The 22,761-nt window shown below is 41.2% G+C and overlaps 1 protein-coding gene across 1 annotated transcript in view; it reads right to left on the reverse strand.

Moving 5' to 3' along the window:
* Positions 1 to 22,761, reverse strand: part of sos2 (son of sevenless homolog 2 (Drosophila)) — a 38,372-nt gene continuing 15,611 nt past the window's right edge. The window contains exons 5-23 of the mRNA XM_040042600.1: positions 22,524 to 22,727; positions 19,310 to 19,453; positions 17,969 to 18,079; positions 13,299 to 13,397; positions 10,809 to 10,936; positions 10,023 to 10,678; positions 9,859 to 9,940; positions 9,635 to 9,757; positions 8,136 to 8,248; positions 7,031 to 7,253; positions 6,813 to 6,932; positions 6,558 to 6,720; positions 5,620 to 5,737; positions 5,200 to 5,372; positions 4,996 to 5,112; positions 4,559 to 4,820; positions 4,319 to 4,363; positions 4,096 to 4,196; positions 1 to 3,062 (exon numbers count right to left, since the gene is read on the reverse strand). Of these exons, the coding sequence (XP_039898534.1) occupies positions 2,556 to 3,062; positions 4,096 to 4,196; positions 4,319 to 4,363; positions 4,559 to 4,820; positions 4,996 to 5,112; positions 5,200 to 5,372; positions 5,620 to 5,737; positions 6,558 to 6,720; positions 6,813 to 6,932; positions 7,031 to 7,253; positions 8,136 to 8,248; positions 9,635 to 9,757; positions 9,859 to 9,940; positions 10,023 to 10,678; positions 10,809 to 10,936; positions 13,299 to 13,397; positions 17,969 to 18,079; positions 19,310 to 19,453; positions 22,524 to 22,727 (3,489 nt within the window). The 3' untranslated portion in view covers positions 1 to 2,555. The remainder of the gene's footprint in view (positions 3,063 to 4,095; positions 4,197 to 4,318; positions 4,364 to 4,558; positions 4,821 to 4,995; positions 5,113 to 5,199; positions 5,373 to 5,619; positions 5,738 to 6,557; positions 6,721 to 6,812; positions 6,933 to 7,030; positions 7,254 to 8,135; positions 8,249 to 9,634; positions 9,758 to 9,858; positions 9,941 to 10,022; positions 10,679 to 10,808; positions 10,937 to 13,298; positions 13,398 to 17,968; positions 18,080 to 19,309; positions 19,454 to 22,523; positions 22,728 to 22,761) is intronic.

The following is a 22,761-nucleotide window of genomic DNA, read 5'->3' on the forward strand; positions in this document are numbered from 1 at the left end:
TTCAGTACAAAATAAGACTGGGTGATTTATTAATCTCATCAAGACCATTAATACAAAGCAGTTAAAAGGCCACATACCATCAAATAAACCAAATGCTGGATCAAGCTGTTACATTGCCACCAAAAAGGTTCTGTTGAGGGTTTAAAAAGGAAAAAAAAAAAATCTTCTGAAATGAACCCCAACAATCCTGATATGGGAAACTTGGGACAAAAACATGGGCAGAAACAGTCAAGTGCAGTCACTTCTACTCTTTATAGAAATGCTCCTACGTACGCCTTTCATCCCTAGTTGGATCAAAAACTGAATTATCCACTGCCATCAAGCACAAGGAATAGAGGGGCTCTGTACTTTCAGCGCAAAAGCAAAGAGTTAAAAGGGCACGAGTGAGGCTTTTTTTTTTCTTTTTTTAAGCAATTCTGCTCACGGCGGTCGAACATGTCAGACCCAGCATGGGGGATAAAAGCGAGGCGGTAGACGTGTGTTTGTTCTGCCCTGATCCACGTAGAAAGCAGGTTTAACAGTTGCATAGGACCACTGTGTTTACAAACATGACCTATAACAACTGTGGCTCTTCAACAGTACAGCCTAAAGTGCACAAAGTGTGTTTCTCAGGAGAAAAAAAAACAAGAAAAAAAGGAAATAAAAATTCAAATTATTCACTATGCTCCAATACTTGCAGTTGAATTTACGTCTGCATGTATTCAACTGGAACTTTAAAAAATTCCAACCTCTGTTTAATGAATGTAACCATTAAAAAGTCTTGGAGGAGGGAAAAAAAAGGCAATTAGTAGGATGTACAAAGTGAAGGTCGCGTTAAGTGCTTGGCATACTGAACTGTAATTTCATTGGTTTGAAACACCTAAGGGGCGGGGAAGAAATAATGGCTTTCCTTAGTTAATAAACTGGAGATTGTCTGTGAGTAAGTTAGTGACGTTGACCTGCGTCTGAGTTTTTTCTTTTTATCCGACTGTGGCAGCAGTGGATTATTAGGCAATATATGACTGAACAGATGTGGATGAGCGTACAACAGAAAAAACCCCTTGTCACTTTATACAAATTATTTAGTTAGTGTATACATGTTATATATACACACAGTATCCACAAACATGTACAATTTCATAGTGTATAGCTTTGTTCTAAACATTACATAGGCAACTTTATTTTTATTTATTTATTTTTAGCATTTTAGACACCGTTTACTTATTTCCGTGAAGTAGAAAACAAAATAAAAGGCACATTTTGAGCATGATGCGAGGATTATTTCAGTCTTTCAAAGGGAAACAAAATGTTTCAAGCAAATTAAAGAGAAAAAAAAAAAAAAAAAAGAAAGAAGAAGAAGCTGGGTTAAAAAGTTCCTTTTTCATGGATTGGTGGTTGTTTTTAGGTCTTTGGAGCAGCCACCGGCGGCTCGTGGGCAGACCCAGCTTTGGTGGGAGGATGCGTGCTTCCAGTGCTAAGTTTTAATACCAAAGAAGAAGAGTTGGCCATGAGGGTGGCTTCTGGAGAGGAGCACAGTGTCAGACAGCAGCGCGCATCCTTAAGGGGTTCGGTTAAGACATCGGCTTTTGAAGAGCAGGAGGACATGTCGGAGTCCTCGACTTCGACCTGGAGGTGCTGTTTGATATCGTGGCAGACTTCCCTCCGTCGTGCAGCGCAGACGGATGTTTTATTTATTTAGTAAGTCCAATCAAAACCTGCTGACTTTGCCCAAAACTGATGTGCAAATGGAGTGTTCTCAGCTCTCGTTTTCAAGACTGCGCTGAGAGAACTGGAGCCTGGGGTCAGAGGTCAACGCTGTTGGATTTATTTATTTTTAAAGGCAACGTTTTGTGGCTGTGGAGAGGCCCGTCTTCAAAAAGAAAGAAAAAAAGTTTGACTCATGTTCTTACAGTCACAGTGTTCAGCTGAGATACAAGGTGTGAGGGGGGAAGGGGATTCAGTGTCACCTCCTTGGTGTTTCTGCTAATGTCACATTTATTTAAAAAAAAAAAAAAAAAAAATCCCTTATCCCCCTGCATAAAAATAAGACTTTGGCAACTGTTTGCTTTCAGTTAGGAAAAACAAATCAATGAAAACATTTGCTGCTTACAGCCACTGTGAGTGAGCTACATCTGTGAGCTGCAAGACTCCAAATCACGTCAATGCCCAAAAGAAAACAAAAGCACGACAGTTGAAGCTACAAAATCCAAGGTCCCCACATTCTCCCCTCCTCTCCGCCATCCCAACTGGTGACGGAGATGTGGGGCTGTGGGGTAAGCGAAGTGTGTGAGACATGAGAACTTTTATCATCAGGAGCAGGAGGTAACGCTCCAAGCCGACAAACACTCCTTGGTGTTTAATAGCTGGCACACCGGTGTGGGTTTCTCATTGGCACGGCGGGTTTTAACGATGGAGGTGGAGCTACCGATCCCCCTGAGAGGCACAGCGGGGGTTGGTGGAGTTTGTATGTTGAGCAGTGTTTTTCTTTCAGATCAGTAGCTTTGAGTCATCTGTGTTGTAGTTTGAAGGAGCAAGTTTGAAGTTTGCCTTTCGGTGGTGGTGAAGGAAAAGTTGGCTCAGTGGCTGCTGTCGGTGTTCTCCACCAGCGAGAGGCTTTGTACTGGCGCCTGTAGCGGCTCCCTTTTGTATGTCTTTGGTGGGAGTTTAGGGAGGTGTGGGCTGGAGTTGTAGCGAGGGGGGACAGGTGGAGCGGAGGTGGGAATAGAGAGAGGGTAGAGGCTATTCTGGCTGGGGCTGAGAGAGCAGATCCGCCTGGCAATGCGAGGGGACGGTGTGCTGGGTGGCGTGTTTGGGGAACTGGGCGAGCTGCCGTAATCCCAGGTATATCGGCCCACGGGCGAAGGCTGGTTGACAGGGTAGTTGATGAAGATCTCCGGAGGTCGCTGGGGCACCGGGGGAGGCGTGTCTGGGATGGGGTCGCGGGGTGGTGGTGGAGGTGGAGGGCTGGGCAAGGGGCCATCGGTGGGAGGGCCGTTGTAGACTGGGGGTCGAGGCTGGTTCCTGTGCAGAGGAGGCGGCACCCGGGGAGGGATGGCAGGAGGGCTGTCGGACCTGGAGCTCAGCTGAGACAAACACATAAGAGGTGTGTCAGACTTACTACACATGCTGCCCTGTTTATTGCACAACAGTGATTCCTAACACAGCGCTCTACATCCCCACAAGGGGGCTTCAGAGAGATTTGAGATATCAGAAAGCATTCATGCCATGTGAAGTTATTTTCTTACAAAGTTACTATGTGGAAAAAGCTGGTAAAAATCTGGATTTGTTTTTTCCAGCCAAGTTAATTTACAATGTAAGCATTACAGTCCTTTCCCTGAGGCCTCAGAGCCGGTTAGCATCCATCTGGTAACCACCAGCTGCAAGTGGTTGTGGAGTGAAGCTGATGATAGAGGGTGCTGGACCAAAAACCTTGGCATTGCCTAACAGATTGCCGTGCTTGCCCATGGTTTGAGTGGAAGATGCCGAGTTGTGCGCAAATACGCATCGTTTTACTCTCCAAACAGTCTCCTTCAAAGTAAAAGCTGTTCTGACACCAACACATTTTAAAAAGTGTAACTTTTACTCTCTTCCCAGCATCAACCACTTGGTGGGTATTTTACTAGTGCAAACTACAGGTGACTGCAGCAGTCTGATTACAAACAAAAGTGACTGCAGTTAGGTTTTCAGTGTAGCAGCATATACCCCTTTGTGACGGATTTTACCGTCGAGTTGCCCCCGACGCATCCATCAGAGTGCGAGCGTGTGAATGTGAAGCCGAAAACAGTGCTAGGGCTTTAAATATGTTGGTGATGAGTTTGTAGCAAGGAATGAGCTCAAATTGGGAAGGAAAAGCACTGCTAAAAATATTCACTCGTCTACCTTTGCATACATATGAACAGTGACATTTTATTCTTAATCCACCCATTCACAAAAGTTTGCAGAAGCATGCCTAGGTGCTTGATTTTATACACCCGTGACCATTAAAGTGATCTTAAATGCCAAAACAAACTCTTAAAATGACTCCAAGTCTTCAACTTTAAATCATCTTGACTTCAGAGAACTGAGGTAAGTCTTTGCAAAACTCCTAATGATGCAGAAACGGCGCACTGCTCTTACTTTAGTGTCCGACATGGTGTCTTTCCTTCGAGGCGGCAGAGGTGGTGGCTTTAGCTCCTCTCCAAGGTGGTGGAGGCTACCACAAGACACAGAATGAAACTCTGAGGAAAACGGAAAACACGGATTAAAACGGATGAAAAAGCTGACGTGCTCGGCTACTTTTATATTGGCACAATTATGCAGAACTACAATCGGGAGCAATCAAAATAAACTTCACACTCACTTCCAGGAAACAGGAGAACTGGAGCAAATATGGAGTTGCTACTACCTGTGAAATTCAAACACAGAAGATTAAGGTCACATGTGGCAGAAGGATTTAGAAACATTTATTAACCTGAAACCTAAACTCTACTATCGGAGAATGTAGGGGCATAGTATATAATTTAACTTGGATCTGCAATACTTGGACTAGCTGCACGCTTTTCTTTGTAAACCATGGATCAAGCATCGGCCTCACACTCACCGCCGTAGGAGTTGCTGAGCTGGTCTTGTTCTGTGAAAACTGAGTTAAAGTCAGGAGTGGCCGACTGTGGGGGAGTGGGCGTGTTCGGAGAGGTGGGCACCGAAACCAGCGACTCCGAATCGTTCTCATTGATACTCCGGAAGGTGATCTTATGTGGGGGGTCCCTCTCCAGGGGGACAGGGTGGCCCTTTAGGGTGCCAGAGGTAGACGTTCGCACGGGGCGGATACCCGGGGATTTCAGACTGTACACGGTCTTCCTGGGCTGCAATGAGAGAGGAGAATCAAGAGATAACACATTTCTCAGGATGGGATTGATCTTATATTGATTGAACTTACTGAGATCCAATTTAAATAATCCAACCTGCCCTTTCCAATCCGCAACTGAACTGGAACTTGTATAAGAGCAGTAAAAACTTCACTAAATTATAAATACTCACAAATCGAGGAGGCTGCCTGCAATTCCGAGGCTCTATTTCCAGAGACTTTCTGAACAGGTAGTCAGTAAACTCCTTCTCGCTCAGGTTACCCATCGGGTTCAGGTTCTCGAAAAATTTCTGTGCAACACAATCATTAGTCAGAACTCAGGTACTGGGCACAGTTAAGACGAGCTCAAAGACAATTCTGGAAAGGCGAGTGCTCACCCTCATCTCGGGCTCCACTTTCAGACAGTAGGGCTGGTTCTGATACTGCTGGATCTCTCCTGTGATTTCCGCCACTTTCCTCCTCTTGCTGAAGTTGATCAGATCCTTCCCGTGGCGTTTCAGGAAGTCTGGGTTGCCTTCCTCCGTCTTCAGTATGTTGGTTAAATAGATACCTGAGGACCAAAAAACAAAAAATGTGAGTAGAGCTTGAAGTGTTTATTTGTTCAGTACTTTCTCACTTGTTAAGTCAATTTACTATTATAAAAACAACTCCCAGGACAAACAAGAGATTGAATTGTTTTCTGATAAATAATGGTGACTCACAGCACAGCCAGGATCCAGACACAACTACTTTAAGTCAACATTTTTTTTGTCCTGCCATCCTTCACTAGCACAGTCAGAAGACTGTAGAAGACTTACCAAAGAAAGGCACACAGGGTGGGTTTATCGACTTGAGTTTAGCCAAGTATTTCTTAAAATGGTCCTTGCTCAGTTCTGCCGCCTCTTCCAGGATCTTCCTTTTCCTCTCTGGTACTGCCTGCAGAGGTGAGGGAGAAGAGCTCAGACTGCAGTCTGATCACCACTTCAGCCTTACAGCGTAAATGCCAGTTTCAAAATCAACGGCAAACATTGCATGTAGACACACAAACACAGAAATGTGCAGAGGCCTTGAGCCCTCCCTCATTTTTGTTTTTCCTACTTTGCTATTAGAAAAAAAAGGCAAAGGAATTTATTGAAACACATGCGAACACCTGGAAAGACTGTGTATAAAAGGCAAACAGAGTTTTTAACAAGCTAGAACATCAATATTTCTTAGTCAAGTTCTCCTCCACTGTGTTTTAAAGGCTGGCTGCAGACACTGTTGTTACTTTCTTGACCTCTGATTTCAACCAAACAAGTCAAAGATGGATTCATCACTCCAATAGAGCTGCTGCTACTGATTCTCAGTCCAGTTCTGGTGTAATTTAGCATACATCAGCAGCAGCAGCAGCAGCAGCAGATTCTTTTCTTCTCTCTTTCTCCACTTGTTCAGTTCCCTATACATTTTGTTTTTTTGGAAGTACACAGTACTGAGATGCCAAGATATGCCGAGTTATTGGCTGATATCTGTTTGGAAATCATTTTGTTGGAGCAAAATACTATTTTATCCTTGTCAAACTTTGTAATCTTTAGCATTTTTATGCTAAGTTGTCCACAATGTGCTGACATAGCACTGGTTCATCCCTTGAACGATTCCCCAGGCTTTCACTCATTTTCACTTAAGACCACTAGAAAAAGGAAAAAGTCTGGCTCCTCTGAAGCAAACGACTTCTGCTTTAATTTGTGTAGTCCTGTTTTTCTCCTCATATCTCACTCACCTCATAGGTGTGATCAAGTCTGTAGACTGCAACAGAGTTGATAGCACTGAGCACCTCCAGCACACCGTTGAAGTTATTGAGCTCCTGGAAAACCTGGAGAATCTCTATGACCCGTGTGAACACCGCCACCCTCTCTTCCAGGTTCATTGTCTCCACAATACACCTGAAACACGCAAACACATCCACGAAACATCGTTAGAGGAAACGGGACCTGAAAAATTAACGGTGGATTTTCTTATAAGCAAAGTGACTCACTTCTCAAACCACAGAGTAAGGTTGGTAGTGTGGCGAATCATGCGGAGCAAGTTTGGAGAGTGCTTCTCTTTGTCCTCTTTGGTCCAGACGCTGCCGACCAGCTCGGAGGGCCGAACAGCTCTGTAGAAGCAGAATTGTATTTCTCTATGTAAAGAAGCCGATTGCTACACGCATTTTCTGACTTCAACCTTCCACTTCCATGGCTATGAGTGACTGACCTGTACAGCTCAGACTCTATCAGTGTCAGCTGACGTGCAATCTCTATGGGGTGAAGGGTCATGAGGTCAAACAACTCCAGTTGGCCGCTTCTGCAGATGTGCCACTCGATGGAAGGAGGCGAGCTCTCAAATGTGATGCTGGGACTGACGCCGTTTGTCTGAGGCTGCATCTTTCTCCTGATGATCTTATTGATGGACTCCACCCACTTTCTCATGGACTTGCCTGAAAAAAATAAATAAATAAATACATTAAAAAAAAAAAAAATCATCCATTAACCACTGGTGTGTCACTGTACTCATGTTTCACAGGTAAAACTACACTAGAGACTACATCAAGAAGCCCAGTGAGGCTTTGCTCAGATCCAAACAGACAGTAGTTGGACAAATCTGTACACATTAGTGATGTGGTCTTTTTAAGGCAAACAAAAAGACTATATTTTAAGTCAGAAGACAGGAAAAGAAAGTCAGCAAAGGCAGCAATTTGCCTGATAATGATCCCATACAGACAAATTATTTATAGCTGCAATATAGTGTCTGAACCCTTTCTTTTCCTGCACATGGATATAGGTTAATATTTTTATACACACACAAAAATAACTAAAAATGAAAGAGGTGACGAGATAATTTAACAGGGGGACATAATTTCAGAATATCATATTCAAAGTTAGATTTTACCAAAATATACCTCAACTTAGGACAAGAAGTTATGAACAGCAATTAGATTTTTTGAAACATTATTTTTGGGGGCATTTTTGCCTTCTTTGATTGGACAGTGAACATGTTTCAGACAGCAAAAAGGGTAGAGACAGCAGGGGAAGAGCCATGGGTTGCAATCGAACCCAGGACATGATATCGAACCTTGTCGTATATGGTCGCCGTATGATTTTGACGTACCAATATATGGCACACGAGGATTTAGATAAAATAACATTGCTTGCTGTTTATTTGCAATTTACGCATCAGAGGTGGCTCAATAAACACCGTTTTGGACGTAGCTTTGATAGATAAACGCTGGAAATATTGCAAAGTTCAGCTGTAAGACTGCTTTTCCCATGTTGTGTCAAATGTTTATTTATGGAAGCAGTCGTTTGTGTTTGTGACTGACCTCGCAGTTGAATTTTGGTGGTGAAGTATTCTTCTAGTCGACTTCTAAGCTCTGCGTCGTTCTCAAAGTCGTAGAAATGATGTTCAACCCACTGACGGAAAACATTGAGAACCCTGCGAGGTGAAAAAGGTAGTTGAGTTAATTTATTATTAGAGCTTTACAGATTTATTAGGACAATATGCGTACAGTTTGCAAAGTACATCTACAAGGGAAGATATTTCTACCGTTTGTTGACATTAACAATTATATTTGGTATGTCAAAGAAATACATAAGATTGCCAAGTAGTTCACAGAGACATGCCTTAAAAGGGAAAAGCAAATGTCGAAAGAGGGACACCTTCTGAAGTGCCAGTGTTAAAATACACAGTCTGACCACATTTAAGTGCTTACTGAACAACAGACCACACATACTTTTGTCCTGCATGTACACTCTAAAACATCCTGAAGGCTTTGTTTAAGACAGACACTTCAAAGATTTTAAACTCTTCCTCAGAATGTCATATAATAGCAGTACAGGACTTTACCTAGTTTATAAGGTCCACTCGTTTTGTCATCGTTTCTGTGACTAACATTCACAGAATTTACAGGAGCATGTTTAACACTAAGGAGCTCCCTCTTTTTTAAAAGGGGACTTACAAGATTAGGTCAGACTCTGCTGCTCCTTATAAGGATACACAGTCAAATACAAAAGTAATTCTGTGACATGGTGAGAACATTTTTGCCTTAACAGGGCGACAGACACAAGAAAGCACTTAAATAACAAGTAGAATAAGCTTTCTACAAATTTGAGTGATGTTTATCTAAAAATGCAGGTTGTTCAGCTGTGTATTAAACTCAAAGTTGTGTTTTGGAGCTTAGTAAAACACATAGCACTTGAATTTAAAAGGACCCAAACATGGAGTTCATCTTACGATACCATTGCCAAACCTTGACTGCATTCACAAGATTTTCAAAACATTTGACTTCTGACCTTTGACCTTTACATCGAGGCCACTAACATTAAAAACCATCTGAGATTATTAGGAGATAGACCTAGGGTGTCAATTTGAAAGTCGTAGATGACTTCCTTCGTGTGTCATGGCATTCACAAGATTTTCAGAAAACTTGACCTTTGACCTCGTTCTTGAGGTTGAGGTCACTGAGCTTCAAACTCATCTGAGATTTTTAGTAGATACCCTTATGGGATCAATTTGAAGCTCATATGTTGCCTTGTTCTCGAGTTATCGCATTCACAAACTCAGGCGTCCACATCGCCTGCCCTCCCATGTGCCCGGCGGGGTGACGACAATACCAGATCAGCCTTTTACAGCCGAGGGGTTAAAAATAACAAAACAAACCAAAAACGCTGCTTTTTGCCTTACATACAGTATTTCAGTGTTTAAAATGAGTATTGACTCAAGACTTTTGAACAGTATATTATTTCTTTCACTGTTAGTGTTCCCCGTCTTTCTACTTTCACTCAAATACACAATTAACTTGCACATGAGCAAATTTTTCACCTGAGTTGGACCGGCTGTACGTATTCCTTTCGGAACCTTTGGAGCTGGGCTACCATCGGATGATCATTGGTCATCAGTATCTGTCTGTCTTCGTCTGTTGGTTCTGGATCAGGAATCGTAAGCCTGAGAAAAGAAATGATCAGGTGTACCCTGACGTCAGTTACAGTTGTGCAAAATCATGAATTATAGCAAAAGAATTACTGTAGTCACGGAAAAGACTGAACCTGTCTATCAGCAGGGTGAGAAACTCGTGTGGCTTGCAGAATGATCGGTATGTGGTAAGAAATGTGCGAACAAAATTGGGATCTAGAAAAAGATCAAACAGATGATAAACATAAAGGAAATTAAAATATTCAATGCCACTAGCGAAGCTTATGCAGCAGCTTACCAGCATACATATGGTATGTGAGCCTCTCTATGAGCTTGTCCACTGTGCCGGCTTTAATGATGGGGATTCCTGTTTTGCTCTGCACTTTGTCCTCAAACACTATATTCTCCTCAGAGTCCTGCACCGCAAAACGGTACACCTCTGGAGAGGGCAGTCTTAGAGGCTGTGCCTGCTCCTCTTGCTGCAGCTCCGTGTCCAACATGCGATCTAAAGTAGACCGGTATTGCAGAGTCACCAGCGCTGCCATCCACGCTTCCTTCTCCTCTGCTGTCCGAGCACAGAATACGGCACGGGTATCATCTTTGGCTACCAGTTCAAAGGCGTTCCGCAGCTCTGGCGAGTCCTCGCGGTCCGTAATGCTGACCTTCCTCAGAACAAACTTCTCTTTCAGACGGAACTCCGCCCCGCTACCCGCTCCCGGGAGCCGTGAACTCTGATTGGCCTTACAGCTGATCATCAGGCCATCAAAAAGGAAGTTGTGTCTCTCGTGTTTAGCACCTGCACGTATAAGCGGGCCCTCCAAGATGAACTCGCTGCAGCACTGACCGATGTCTTTCCCCTCCCAGCCGTCGATGCTTTTCTGGATCTCGTTCATGCGTTTGATGGCTAGCTGTTTGCTACGAATCTGCCTGCTATACAGACGATACATTGGCTCACTGTGAGGGAGGAATAAAGTTTGGTCAGAAAACCCCAAAGCTCAGTCCACAAGTTTTTAAATGCTGAACCACTGAAATATAAGTAGACAAACATAAGTCTTTATTGCTTATTAATAGTAAGTAGACATACCCAGGTTTACGTCGAGGCTGGTGTTTGGCATAAATTCGCTCCATGCTAGATTGAAGGTTAAGCAGAGCTGTAAGCGCCTGTTTCAGACATTCTCTGTCGTCTAGGTCTTCACTGCGCTCTTGAAGTTGCTGTAAAACGCATCAGAAATATTCACGATTACATAATATCAACGTCTTCTGCTTTAAAAAGACAAAGTGCAGGTGTAGCTGATAATGGCACCAAAGGCTTGTTCATATGATGTATGAATGGCTTACTGGGACACTTAATGGAGTTGATTACATTATTTTAAAGTCCTACAGAAAGCCTGTGTTAAATGCAATTAAAATAGTATTTGATGTGTTACATCTTATATTAATTGTTGGGCAATCTCAATCTAACGGCTGTGTGTTCCTGGAGCATCAGGCTCAGTTATTACATCACTCTGGCATGATGATGGTGCCACAGGACAGAGAGCTTTCTCTCGTGACACCATGTGAACATTGCTCAAAAGTTATGCACCGTGTTGGATGTGATAAGTGTGTCTTTTGTTGCCTTTTCCTTCCATCACGCCAACAGGTGGCGGCAAATGGCTACCCTGCCCTGAGCCTGGTTCTGCCAGAGGTTTCTCAATATGAAAAGGAGGTTTTTCCTTCCCACTGTCGCCAAGTGTTTGATCAGAGAGTCGTTTGATGGTTGGCGTTTTCTTTGTATTATTGTATGGTCTTTACTTTACAATAAAAGCACTGTGAGGCAGTTGTTGTTCTGATTTTGTGCTATCCGAATTTGTGGTTTGTGTCACCATTTCACTACCACTCGAAGAGGGGCGGACGAGTGTTTGCAGGCAACTAGAGCTGATTGTGACCAAAGCAACAAGGCTTTTGCTAGATGAATGGGGAATACTATTTTTTCCAAAGTGACTGGTGGTTGCCAAGGGATCAGCAGCCTCCAGGTTAATGTGACTGAGTCTTTAGCAATCGATTTCCTAGTGACTGCCATTAACCTCCAGCAACCACTCGCCAAACTTTCAGGAAACTAATCTTTTTTCCCCATATGACCGAGGCTTTATTCACCAAACCCTACACTGTCGTCATGGTTGTCACGTGTCAAAAATGCAAACAAAACACCACTTAGAAACATTAAAATTACTTCATATTATGCAGTATTCTATAGTTAATAAGCTGCAGGGGCATATTATTTCCTTGAATGCAGAGAAGGCTTTTGAGTAGAGTGGCTTTATTTATTTGAGGTCTTAGGAAAGTTTGGACTTGGAGAAGGCTTTGTAATTTTGTCAAACTTATCCATCTTTTACCTAGCGCCTGTGTCCTTTTTAATGGCTCTAGTGCTTCAGAATATGCACTGGAGCGATATAACTGACAAGGAGACCGTATCATAGTATAAAAGGACTTTAAATAGATTCAGTTCCCTACAATAGTTTTGCAAGCCGATGATGTGCTTCTCTTCATCTCAAAATTGGAAAAAAAATGTACTCCCATGTTGATGTCAAAATTTGGGATCTCTCCCTGGCTATAATATTAATTTTGGTAAAGCAAGAGCAATGCCAGTTGGTTTTGATAGCAAAACTTCATATCCATCCATTTCCCCTTTCTCCTGGTCTGACTTGGGATTTTTATATCTAGGGATTGATATAAAGCCTAATGTTAGGTACCTCTTGAGACACAATTTGACCACAGTACAAAAAGAAATAAATAAAGACCTTGCAAGATGGATGAATCCGCCAATTTCATGGATGGGTAGAATAAGTCTAATAAAGATGAAGAGGCTTTACTATTATCTTAAAGGTGATGGAAGTCCTTTTGCAAATTTGGATGTAATCCCTTTGATTTAGTAGGAGACATGCAAAAATAAATCTCGCACAAAAACAAAAGACAAGCCAATTCTTCAAAATACAATGAAAAGCTGGCAAGATATAAACAACTGTATTTGAGGAAGAATTCATTTACCTACATTACACCGTTTTTCAACAATAGAGATTTTCTCCCTGCCATGAATGTGGTTATATTTGGATCCTAGCACAGAAGAGGTATCAAAATAATAATAGCAGGCCTGTTTGATAAAAACTACATACATAAGCTGTGTGCCCAACTTCAAAATACCTTTGGCCTTCCTCAGAAAGACTTGTATATCTTCAAATTCATCACTATGTGAGTTCAGGTATCAGGCTGTTACAGGATTCTCGCTTGCTTCCATAGAAAAATTCAAGTTTACTTTAAAAATAAAGGTTTTATTTTGTTTTATTTTATAACATCCTGCAGAAATATGATAATCAATCAATATTGGGAATGTTCTCAGTCAATGGGTCAATGGATGATTTACAGAAAGCCTATGGTGAGGACGATTAAAAAAAAAGTAAACATGATAATATCATGTGGTCAGTGGTCACATATCTGTAAACCCCAACATCCATCAATTGTGTGCATCATTAACAATAAATCAGGGTTGTGATGGGCAGTCAAACAGAAAAAAAAAAAAAAAGTAAACATTAGGACAAACCTGCAGTAGCTCAAAGTAGTGCATACAGTGGTACACTGGGACCATCATCAGCTGGGGAAGGATATATTGCACAGCTTCTTTAAAGCCTTCTGTAACTGACTGCAGAAACAGAAAGAGAAAAATGAATAATAAGAACACTATGAACAGATTTGACCAACCAACATAACAGCAAATTTTCCACCTCAATACAAAGAGTTTTTTCCCCCTAAACAGCATTTAACTCTGTTTCAAAACAAAAACATTTTCCCATCCAGAAAAAAAAAAAAAAAAAAAAAACCAACATTTAGAAATGCAATATGCATTTATTCATATGTAAGTCACAGAGAAGTTATTTTAAAGTGAAACTGAAAGTTCAGTGTTTATATTGCAGTAAGCCACCAAATAAGTTGTTGCTGGATGTGTTTAGACCTGTCTAAAGCTCGCCTTTCGTGCCTCCAGGATAAACCAGTGTACAAGTGTATGGTTGTAGTCATGCATTCAGCTCAAACGATAAATGAATGACAAAAATTGATCATAAAAAAAAATGACTAAAATGTCACATCCCAGTCTGTTAATGTGAAATCAGCCCAGATGAGAGGGTACAGGGGGGTACGGGGGGGACCAGGGGGAGTGAGAAGCAGTTGATCAAGTAAGGCAGAGGTAACCAGAAAGGGAGGGGTGTCACAGTATCCTTTTAAAGCTCCTGTTCCCCAGATAGCCGAATCAGAATCAATACGTTCGTACTCAGACTCCTCTGCAGCGACCACAGTCTCTGCATGCAGGGAAGAAGTCTGGGGGGAGGGGGATCGTGCGCATTAGAGAAAGGCATCAGCTGCCTCATGCACCCAGATGCACAGCAAGGGAACAATGATCCAAGTTTAGATCATGTTATTGATACGTCAGCATCCTGCAGATTCACAAAGTGTACACGTGCTTTTTGTCACTGTTTTGAGACTTATCATAGTTTTGAGATATAACGCTTACAGGGAACCTAAGGAATCCGTGTATTTATATTCATGTTTGTCACCCAATTCATGAGCATGTAGTCAACTTATTTCTGTCCAGAGTGGGTGCAATCACACAAATATAAAAGAAAACACAATAGAGAGAAATGGACTTTATGATTTACTGACTATTTTGCAACTTCTTCTGTAAATCTGATGTCATCAGAAATCTGGAAAAGGTGCTTACATGCCACAGGATCCTGCTTTCCACTGAAGCAATGCAGCTATGCAGGTATCACAAACCCAGTGTGAAACAAGAATTTTCATACACAACAGAAACCTCACAGATAAATAGTATGCTAGCCCTGATCTAGATGCTTTCAGCGAAGATTCGACAACTTGGTGAGACTATTGATCTTAAGAGTCTTTAAAGAAAACAAAACTGGCTTTCCATTTCTAATCATAATTTAAACTTATCATACATCTCTAAAGGGATATGCATAATTTTTGCTTTTGGCCCCCGACCCTCCTCTTCACCAGGAGAAAAAAAAAAAAAAAAAGTCCTGCAGTGTGGCTGGCTGTTCTATTTTTAAAAAGGCGATGTAATTTACCCACAATAGCAGACGCTGCAGAGTGCAGGGGCTGAGTGCTCGACAGACGCATCTGTCTGACAGAGAGGAGGGGCAGAAAGTCAAGAAGGGTGGAAAAAGAAAGATGAAGCACATGCTTTGAGACAAAAGCTGAAGAGGAGAACCAATGTGGCCACTGCCACAGGTTTGACTGGAACGTGTGCCATTTCATCCAGGTGTCCACATAACTGAGCGTGCTGGATAAAGAAGGTAGAAAGAAGATGAGATGAGTCACTGGTTGGCGGAGAAACACCATTACACCATCTCCCGTTAGGACAACTGATGATCAACACGTATACATGCACACGTGCGATTTTTATTTTTGTTAAGCTGCTTAACACCGAGATATAATTCAAATAGCCCAAAAAAGGCTCAAGGGATAACTCATAACTCAAGGGATGAAACAGTGTTGTGTATACACACAACAGAGAATTCTTTAAGTAATTTGTTACTAGGAGCCAATCACAAAAACACATCATTTGTTCCAGTTTCTAACAGTTTGACCACAAAAAGAAAAAAAAAAAAGAAAAAAAAAAAAAAGTACTTTGCTCAAATGTTTCTCTTTCCCTCTTTCTTTCTCCCCTTCTTTCCTCCAATCAAGTCTGTCCCGTATTCAGCAAGTGAAAATAAAATAAACAATAAAAGGTGAATCAAATGGACCATTATGGCAAGGCTGGGATGGTCAATTTGGTAAAGTAAATCCGTTGGGCATCTTTCTTTGCCTTTAGACAATAATTCTGATGGCAAAAGAGCCAAATGGGACAGGGGAGAGAAAAAAGAAGAAAAAAAAAAAAAAAAGGTCTCAGAGGAAGGGTGGCTTCTACCGAGGCCACTGGATTGAAAATAAGTGGCAATATGATGGAATAACAAACACATGGAGGTGGGCAGGACAGAGAAACGTACCATCAGATTTTGCTACACCACACAATGCTTTCCACAAAGTGTGATCTGTGTTTTTCAGCAATGCAAATGATCCCAAACACACCATCACTGCAACCCCAGAGCCTGGACTGAATGAAGCAGCGTGGGATCATCTTGACAGCCAACATCCAAAGAAGGGCTTCTTCAAGAAGCCTGGAGAACTATTTCAGAAGACTTCCTTCTAATGGAGAAGCTGAAACTGAACCCCTTAGATTAGGAATCTTAATTGCTATTTTCTGTTGACTCAACTGATTAATTGACTGATACGTTCTTACATATATAAATCGATATATACACTCAAGCAAAGACACTATTTTTAGTTATGTGCTGCTGCTTTAGCTTGTGAAACAAAACAGTTCTTTGTTTTAAAAAAAAAAAAAAAAAAAAAAAAGTGTTATCAATATGGTGCACAATTAAAGCTGTATTTTTAACTCTGGTGCCCTTTGCCTCACTCTCATATAATGAGTATATGGAAATAAACACTAGGTGTGAATAATCAGAAGACTGTGCCAGCACTCTAACTGGGGTTAGTCTTGCGGTTCACGAATAAACACAGCGAGGCCTCAAAATGAGGTACAGGCAAGGCTGCAGGGCACTCACTCAGCCAGACTTTGTTTCCTCACTGCCAACAAGATACAAATGAAGCCTAAAGGTAGATGATTCGTAACAAACAGAAATTTGACTTGAACAAAATTAGACACTTGTTTTGAAAAGCTTAAAAAAGAAGAACAGAAAACAGTCTCATTCTGCAAGTGGTGTTACAGTGACTCTGGAGCTCTGATGCTGCATCATGTGAACACTCCACCTCACTGGGCTTTGGCCTGAGAAAACACCAGAAAATATTTAATCTTCAAAGGCTGCCAAACTGCACCCCACTGAGCATAATTCAATGCTATTCTTGTGAGGAATGTCCAAATAAAACAATGCAGCAGCAGCGAATAAACTGTACACAGGACGCTGGATATGTCATGACATGCACTCGGCGATATTAAGAGGAATTCCACCCGGCATGCAGGTTGACTTCAAAGCAGAACAGGAACAAATACTGAAACAATGTTTGCTGGGTATAAACTCAAAATGACCTACTTACACCTTCATATAAAAAAATTAAAAAAAAGAAAAAGAAAAAAAAAATACAGATTTTCCCTTTTTTATTTTACAGCATTTTTCAGTCTGTAAAGTTTATTTTTGGCACTGACAGAAAGAAGAACTGATTCTCAGTTATAACAGCTGTAACCGTTAATTCTCGTACCTAGTGCATGATAATACAAAGTCAAAGTAAATAAAACTCAAATGCACACTGTAACCCAAGTTCCAAAAAGTTAGGACGTTTTGTAAATGGCAAATAAAAGAATGCAATGATTTGCAAATCTCATAAACCAACAGTAGAATATTAAAAAAAAATGTTTACACATGTTTACCACTGTGTAGCATCCCCTCTGCTTTTAACAACAGTCTGTAAACATCTGGGCACTGAGGAGAGCAGCTGCTTGACTTGTTGTCCCATTTCTGCCTGTAGAGGATTCCAGCACCTAGACTTATCTATGAAGCTATGCCATTACAGTAAATCTAGCATGTGGCATTGCTGAAATATTAAAGGCCTTCCCTGAAAAAGACAATGTCTATACGGAAGCATACGTTGCTCTAAAACTTGTATATACTTTTTAGGGCTTATGCCCCCTTTCCAGATGTGCCAACTGCCAAATCCATCATCACTAATGCGCCCCACATGTTATCAGAGATGACACCTTTTGAACTGAGCCCTGATGTCAAGTCAGAAGCTCTTCTAATGCTTTAGTGAGGAAGAGACAGGATCCAAGTTTTCCCTCCAAAAGAAACTTAAAAATTTTAAATTTTGAGGCACATTGTTCTGAAGTTGTTCCACGATTTGTCAATGCAGATTTATTTTTTAATACCCGATCGTTTTATTCACTTGTTGCCAGCTGCAAAATGTAATTTTAGCTGTTTTCTTTTCAGCACCGATTACATTTCCGTCCCTTTTTCACACCCGTCCCAGCTTTTGATTCATGTGGCTGCCATTAAATTCAAAATGAGCAAATATTTTCATGAAACAGTCCAATGGGCCCATCTTTTGAATTGTGGATGTGAGGTTGTATAAATCTGACAGTATGTTTTTAAACCAAACAAATGTAGAGACCCGAGCGTCACCTTTCCAAACTCTTATGAAATCTCTTACCTGGAAGTAGAGGCCAACTGTTGGTCGTGCCATCAAGCTGTTGAAATGTGAATGAAATTCCCCGCCGAGGATGTCTTGAGACAAAGTCTCGTAGGGATCGAAGGCCTGCTCCTGCACACACATGCAGAATAATACAAGTCTTAAGAAAAACATCAGAGAAAGACTGTGTCATATCTGAGTCATCAGCGCCGTCTCAATCATAACCACAAGTTACACAAAGTAGTTAATAAAGTAATGACTTACAGTAATAAGTGTTTTTACACAAACAGATGGGTTTCATTGGAATGTTCTTAGTTCTTAGAAAAGATCCTCAGTAATTAACCTTCTTTTCACCCATTTTGTTGTTTATTTTATGTGTTTTTGTTAACAGTCTCCTAAACTGTCGTAATGTCCTCCTTAGAAATTCCTCATATCCTTTTGAATCCATTATTCTGATCAACAACTGCAAGATATACAAGCCCTAAAGTAACAGAGCAGCCCGAATGTTGATTCTACCTCCACCATATTTTACAATGGCTGGATGTTTTTGTGTTAGTGTGCGGCGTTTTTTTTTTTTTTTTTTTTCTTTAGTCATAACACTATGGGTACCAGAAGTGTTGTGGTAAACCAACTTTCAAGTTGCTTTTCTCAAGAACACAATTTAAAAGTTTCTTTCTTAAGAAACCAATTTGAAAGTTTCTTTCCTGAGAAAGCAGTTTTTGCCAGGAACCAAACTTCGTTTTCTTTATTTATATGGAGAAATACCTTTATAACCACTGGCCAAAGTAGCTTTTCAAGACGTCATTAGCACAGCTTTCCGCTCAGCTTTTCCCAATATGTGATCGAATAAAACATAAAAACTAATTTTGTCTTATTAGTTAGATTTTGTTGGTCTATGATTCTGACTTAGATAATAATGACAATTTTTTGAGCAATCAAATGAAGAAACTTCATTTAATTACAAACTTTTTCTCTTTCTGCAGTAAATCCTAGATTGACTTGATTAGTTTGCTGTTAATTATCCGTCAGAGAAATAATCTCTCAAAAACTAAGAATTATTTTTGTTTCTATATTTTCCTAAAACAAGAATGATGCACTCATGCTGACATGCTGGTTTAGAATGAACGGATTTCCAACAAATCTAATAAATTCAAGCCATGCATTACATTTTTTTAACAACCACATGACAACCCAACACAAAAACAAAGAAGTACCAAAACTGTTTTTTGTACAGTTTATTGCACACGCAGTTTATTGCATATTGTGTATTTCCCAACCATACTAGTAAAAGCTCAGACAATATTTGGCGCTGCATTGTGAACTTGTGTGTTTTAAGATTTGAAAATCAGAGTGACTTCATACCTCCGCCAGATCTTCAAAGCAGCTGCCCACCAACGGATGAGGGCTGCCATCAGCAGTCATCTCAACAGCGTCCTCAATCAACCCGAGCAGCTTCACAGTCAACTCGTGGATGTCTAGGATGTTACTGAAAACCACCTCGACATCCTGCAACGACAGGACAACATGAGTGCCCGTTTCACTGTTGTGGTGTGAAACGAGTAGCCATGTTAAACTGCTGTGACTAAGGATTTTTGTCCTCCAATGCTGAAACCACAGATGAGTGAAAGGTCTTTTTACGCTGGTACAAGGCACATAAAGAGAGTCCACATGACGAGGTTATGCAGTTTGTTAACAGATGGACATGAGGGGAAAAAGGATAGAGTTACAAGATGATATGCATGACATTAAGATCCACTGGATGTCACATTAGAGCACCTTTATCTCAGACCAAAACAAACAGGCCACACTTCCGCCCTCCTTCCTTTTGTCTCTCACTTAAAACTTAGATGAGTTGTTTACAAGAGAACACAAAAAAAACCCAAAAAGCCACAGCCATCTACCCACGCCAGCCCTGAAAATACATGAACGATTGTGATGTAATGTAACCCTGCCGCCACTGCCTTTTCCAGTCAACTTCTCTTTATTTTGGGGGGGGGGCACACGCACACACACACACTTCTTATTTTGAGTGCATTTCACTTTGACACACATCTTTAAGGAGGCTAAATCAGTTGACCAGAGTGCAAAAACATAACACAGTCAGAAGTAGAAGCAGAAGCTGTCTCAACATAATTGCATGTTCTGCATTCCACTGGGCCTCACAAAGTTGAATCCTCCTCACCCAAATGATACCACAAATTACCCAACCCAAAATATGCAAAGCCACAGCGACCCATTAAACTCGACTTTCCACTCAGTTCTTCTCAAACTGTAAACAGTGTTTAATCCCTTCCCTTACCTATACATTTCCTCCTTTTTATTTTTAGGGAATTTAGAGCATTTAAAAAACACACCTGTTAGAATGGGTTGTCTGCTAGCTGGAAGGTTAACGGTTCAATTACAGGCTTCCCTAGTTCTGCATGTTGAATTATCCTTGGACAAAATGCTGGACTCAAAGTCCTTTTCTCATTCCTAAGATTAATTTGAATGTTTCAATGTCTCATTTGTCAGCCACTCAGGCCGCTTTTATGCTCACTGCTTACCCCCTGTCGCAGAGCGAGACAACATTTACATCATATCTGCGACTGTGTGATGATGTTGCAGCAGCGTGCAAAGCAACCAATGTGGAAAAGTGTAAAGCAAAGTATACTGGTGGTTTCATTGTTTGTGTAATTCACACCTCTGCCTATTCCTCAAAGCATTCATCTCAGCTGATTGGCTTGTGATCAAAAAGACCATGTCAAGTCAAACCACCCACCCTCAAGTAGCTTGTGCTGCTCTCCAGGCATGATATAATTCACCTATTCTGACTTTAGAGCTCATTTTAACCTGCAATATAGTGTAATTGTTCATAGGCAGGCGTATATTTTTCCTGTATGGGGCTTCTACTGCTCAATGAGCTGATCCCATGGAGTAGTAGATATTTCCCTTTTCTGAGGGCGACATGTCCTGATCTCTCTGAATCTGGGCCTAGATCTGCTCCCCAGAGGCACTGTGTATGGAGATCTGCATCAGACTGTTCTTGAACAGTGGCTACGCTATCAGGGACGATCAAAGCGCACAAGGTTGAGTTCATATCTCTGAAGACATTGTTAACAGTCTAAGCCTGTCAGTACCCCCTTCAAACACTAAGTCTACCCCTGAACAATCCAGGGCGTCACTGAAGCCTGACCTGGCATTTGTGTCTAAAGTTGTTGGTTCATTTGTGCCTGTTATCTTGACAGCTGAAAAACATCTGAAAAACAAAAAGCTTCAACATGCAGTCTCCTGTTTTTGTTTTGCATGCTTTTTTGGACAGGAGTTTTGAGCAGTGTTTTCAAAAAAAATAAAAAGTTGTGCAGCATCAAGCTGGTCCTCACCACTCACTTTTTGTTTAAACTGAACAGCTTTCCTTAAAGTGTATCCCAAGCAGTGCAAATCACTGTGTCCTCACTTGGATAAAAGGGGCTACTTGCTAACTTGAGACTTTAAAATGAGACATTGAAAATGCCAAAAATGACCACTTTAGGTTACATGCATAACCTCCGTTCTCAGAGTAACATACGTAAGCTGCCTCAGCCCTTCTTGTTGGGGAAATATGATAAGTGCTTACCTTGAGTAATGACTGCATAGTAGTTCAAGCCACTTAAGGGTTGGTGGTTCAGTCTGACATGGTCACCAGCCATTCAGAATTGGCATACTGAGGCAAATTCCTCTGAGAAATGTGAAGGGAGGCACATCCCACAGTAAGACATCTCACTCATGTTACTCTGAGAACTGTGGTTACGCAAGTAACCTAAAGTTCCTTTGGTTAGCCTTCTGTAAGAAGGATATGAATTGCTATTTAATGGCTGTTTACTGAGTAAGAGGGAGGAGAGACAAATCCCTTTGGGGTTGTGTCAGGAAGGGTATCCAACATTAAAACTGCCAAATCAACCCACTGTGACGATCCCTTGTGAATAAGGGAGCAGCTGAAAGTAGGTTTACTATATGAGTCAGAGAGCATGGGTCATGCTTTGTGTGATGAAGAGGAACTGTAACCTTTTAAGGCCAAACATAATGACATGTTTCTTGTATGATACCAATACTGACTGCCTTATAGGACAGTGCATTGAGAAAAATCTGACAATACTTTTAGATTATGATGCTTTATTCATTTTGACATAAAGTCATACTGAAAGCAAAGCAGTATTGATAGTCAATACTAAGCCTTAGTAGAAGAGACAGCCCAAAAAACACAAAAGTAGAAAAAAAATGATGAAAAGTATAAAAGGTATTTCACACTGCTTCATGACGCTGAGTACAAGTTAGCCGATTACAGAGTTTTAGTTGTAATCTTTAGATGATCTTAAGTTGGATTAGACTGAAATAGCTTTGATGAAAACCTAACTGTTTTCCAAGCTGGCTTTGCCCACCGCTCATTTTGTAAGCATAAGACTTGATCGTGTTCACTGAACAGTTTACTTTGTATTATAAAATACTGGTCAGTGATTAGATCAATCATTATGTTTAAATAAGTCGTAACCTGATTCTTTTTTGTCAAACTGAGAAATAAGCAATACTGACATGTGTATTTCTTTTAATTCAAGTTCCTCACCTCGTTTGTGAAAACTTTGGAGTGAAGGAAGTGTCTGCGGAACACTTTGACAATGAGGTCCAGCTCTCTCAGGTACTGCCGCTCCTCTGCGATTTCAAGCCTCACCAGGTCATCATACGTGAGCTCCCCCGAGGACAAGGGCTCCTCTGCACACTGCGACATCAACCCAATATCCTCCTCTTGGTCAAACATGTCCATCAACACCTGGAAACAGGTAGCAGTGACAACCAGTCAGTGT

Source organism: Simochromis diagramma, unplaced genomic scaffold (genome assembly GCF_900408965.1).
Source record: "Simochromis diagramma unplaced genomic scaffold, fSimDia1.1 OVJJ01000304.1, whole genome shotgun sequence".
Taxonomy (NCBI): Eukaryota; Metazoa; Chordata; class Actinopteri; order Cichliformes; family Cichlidae; genus Simochromis; species Simochromis diagramma.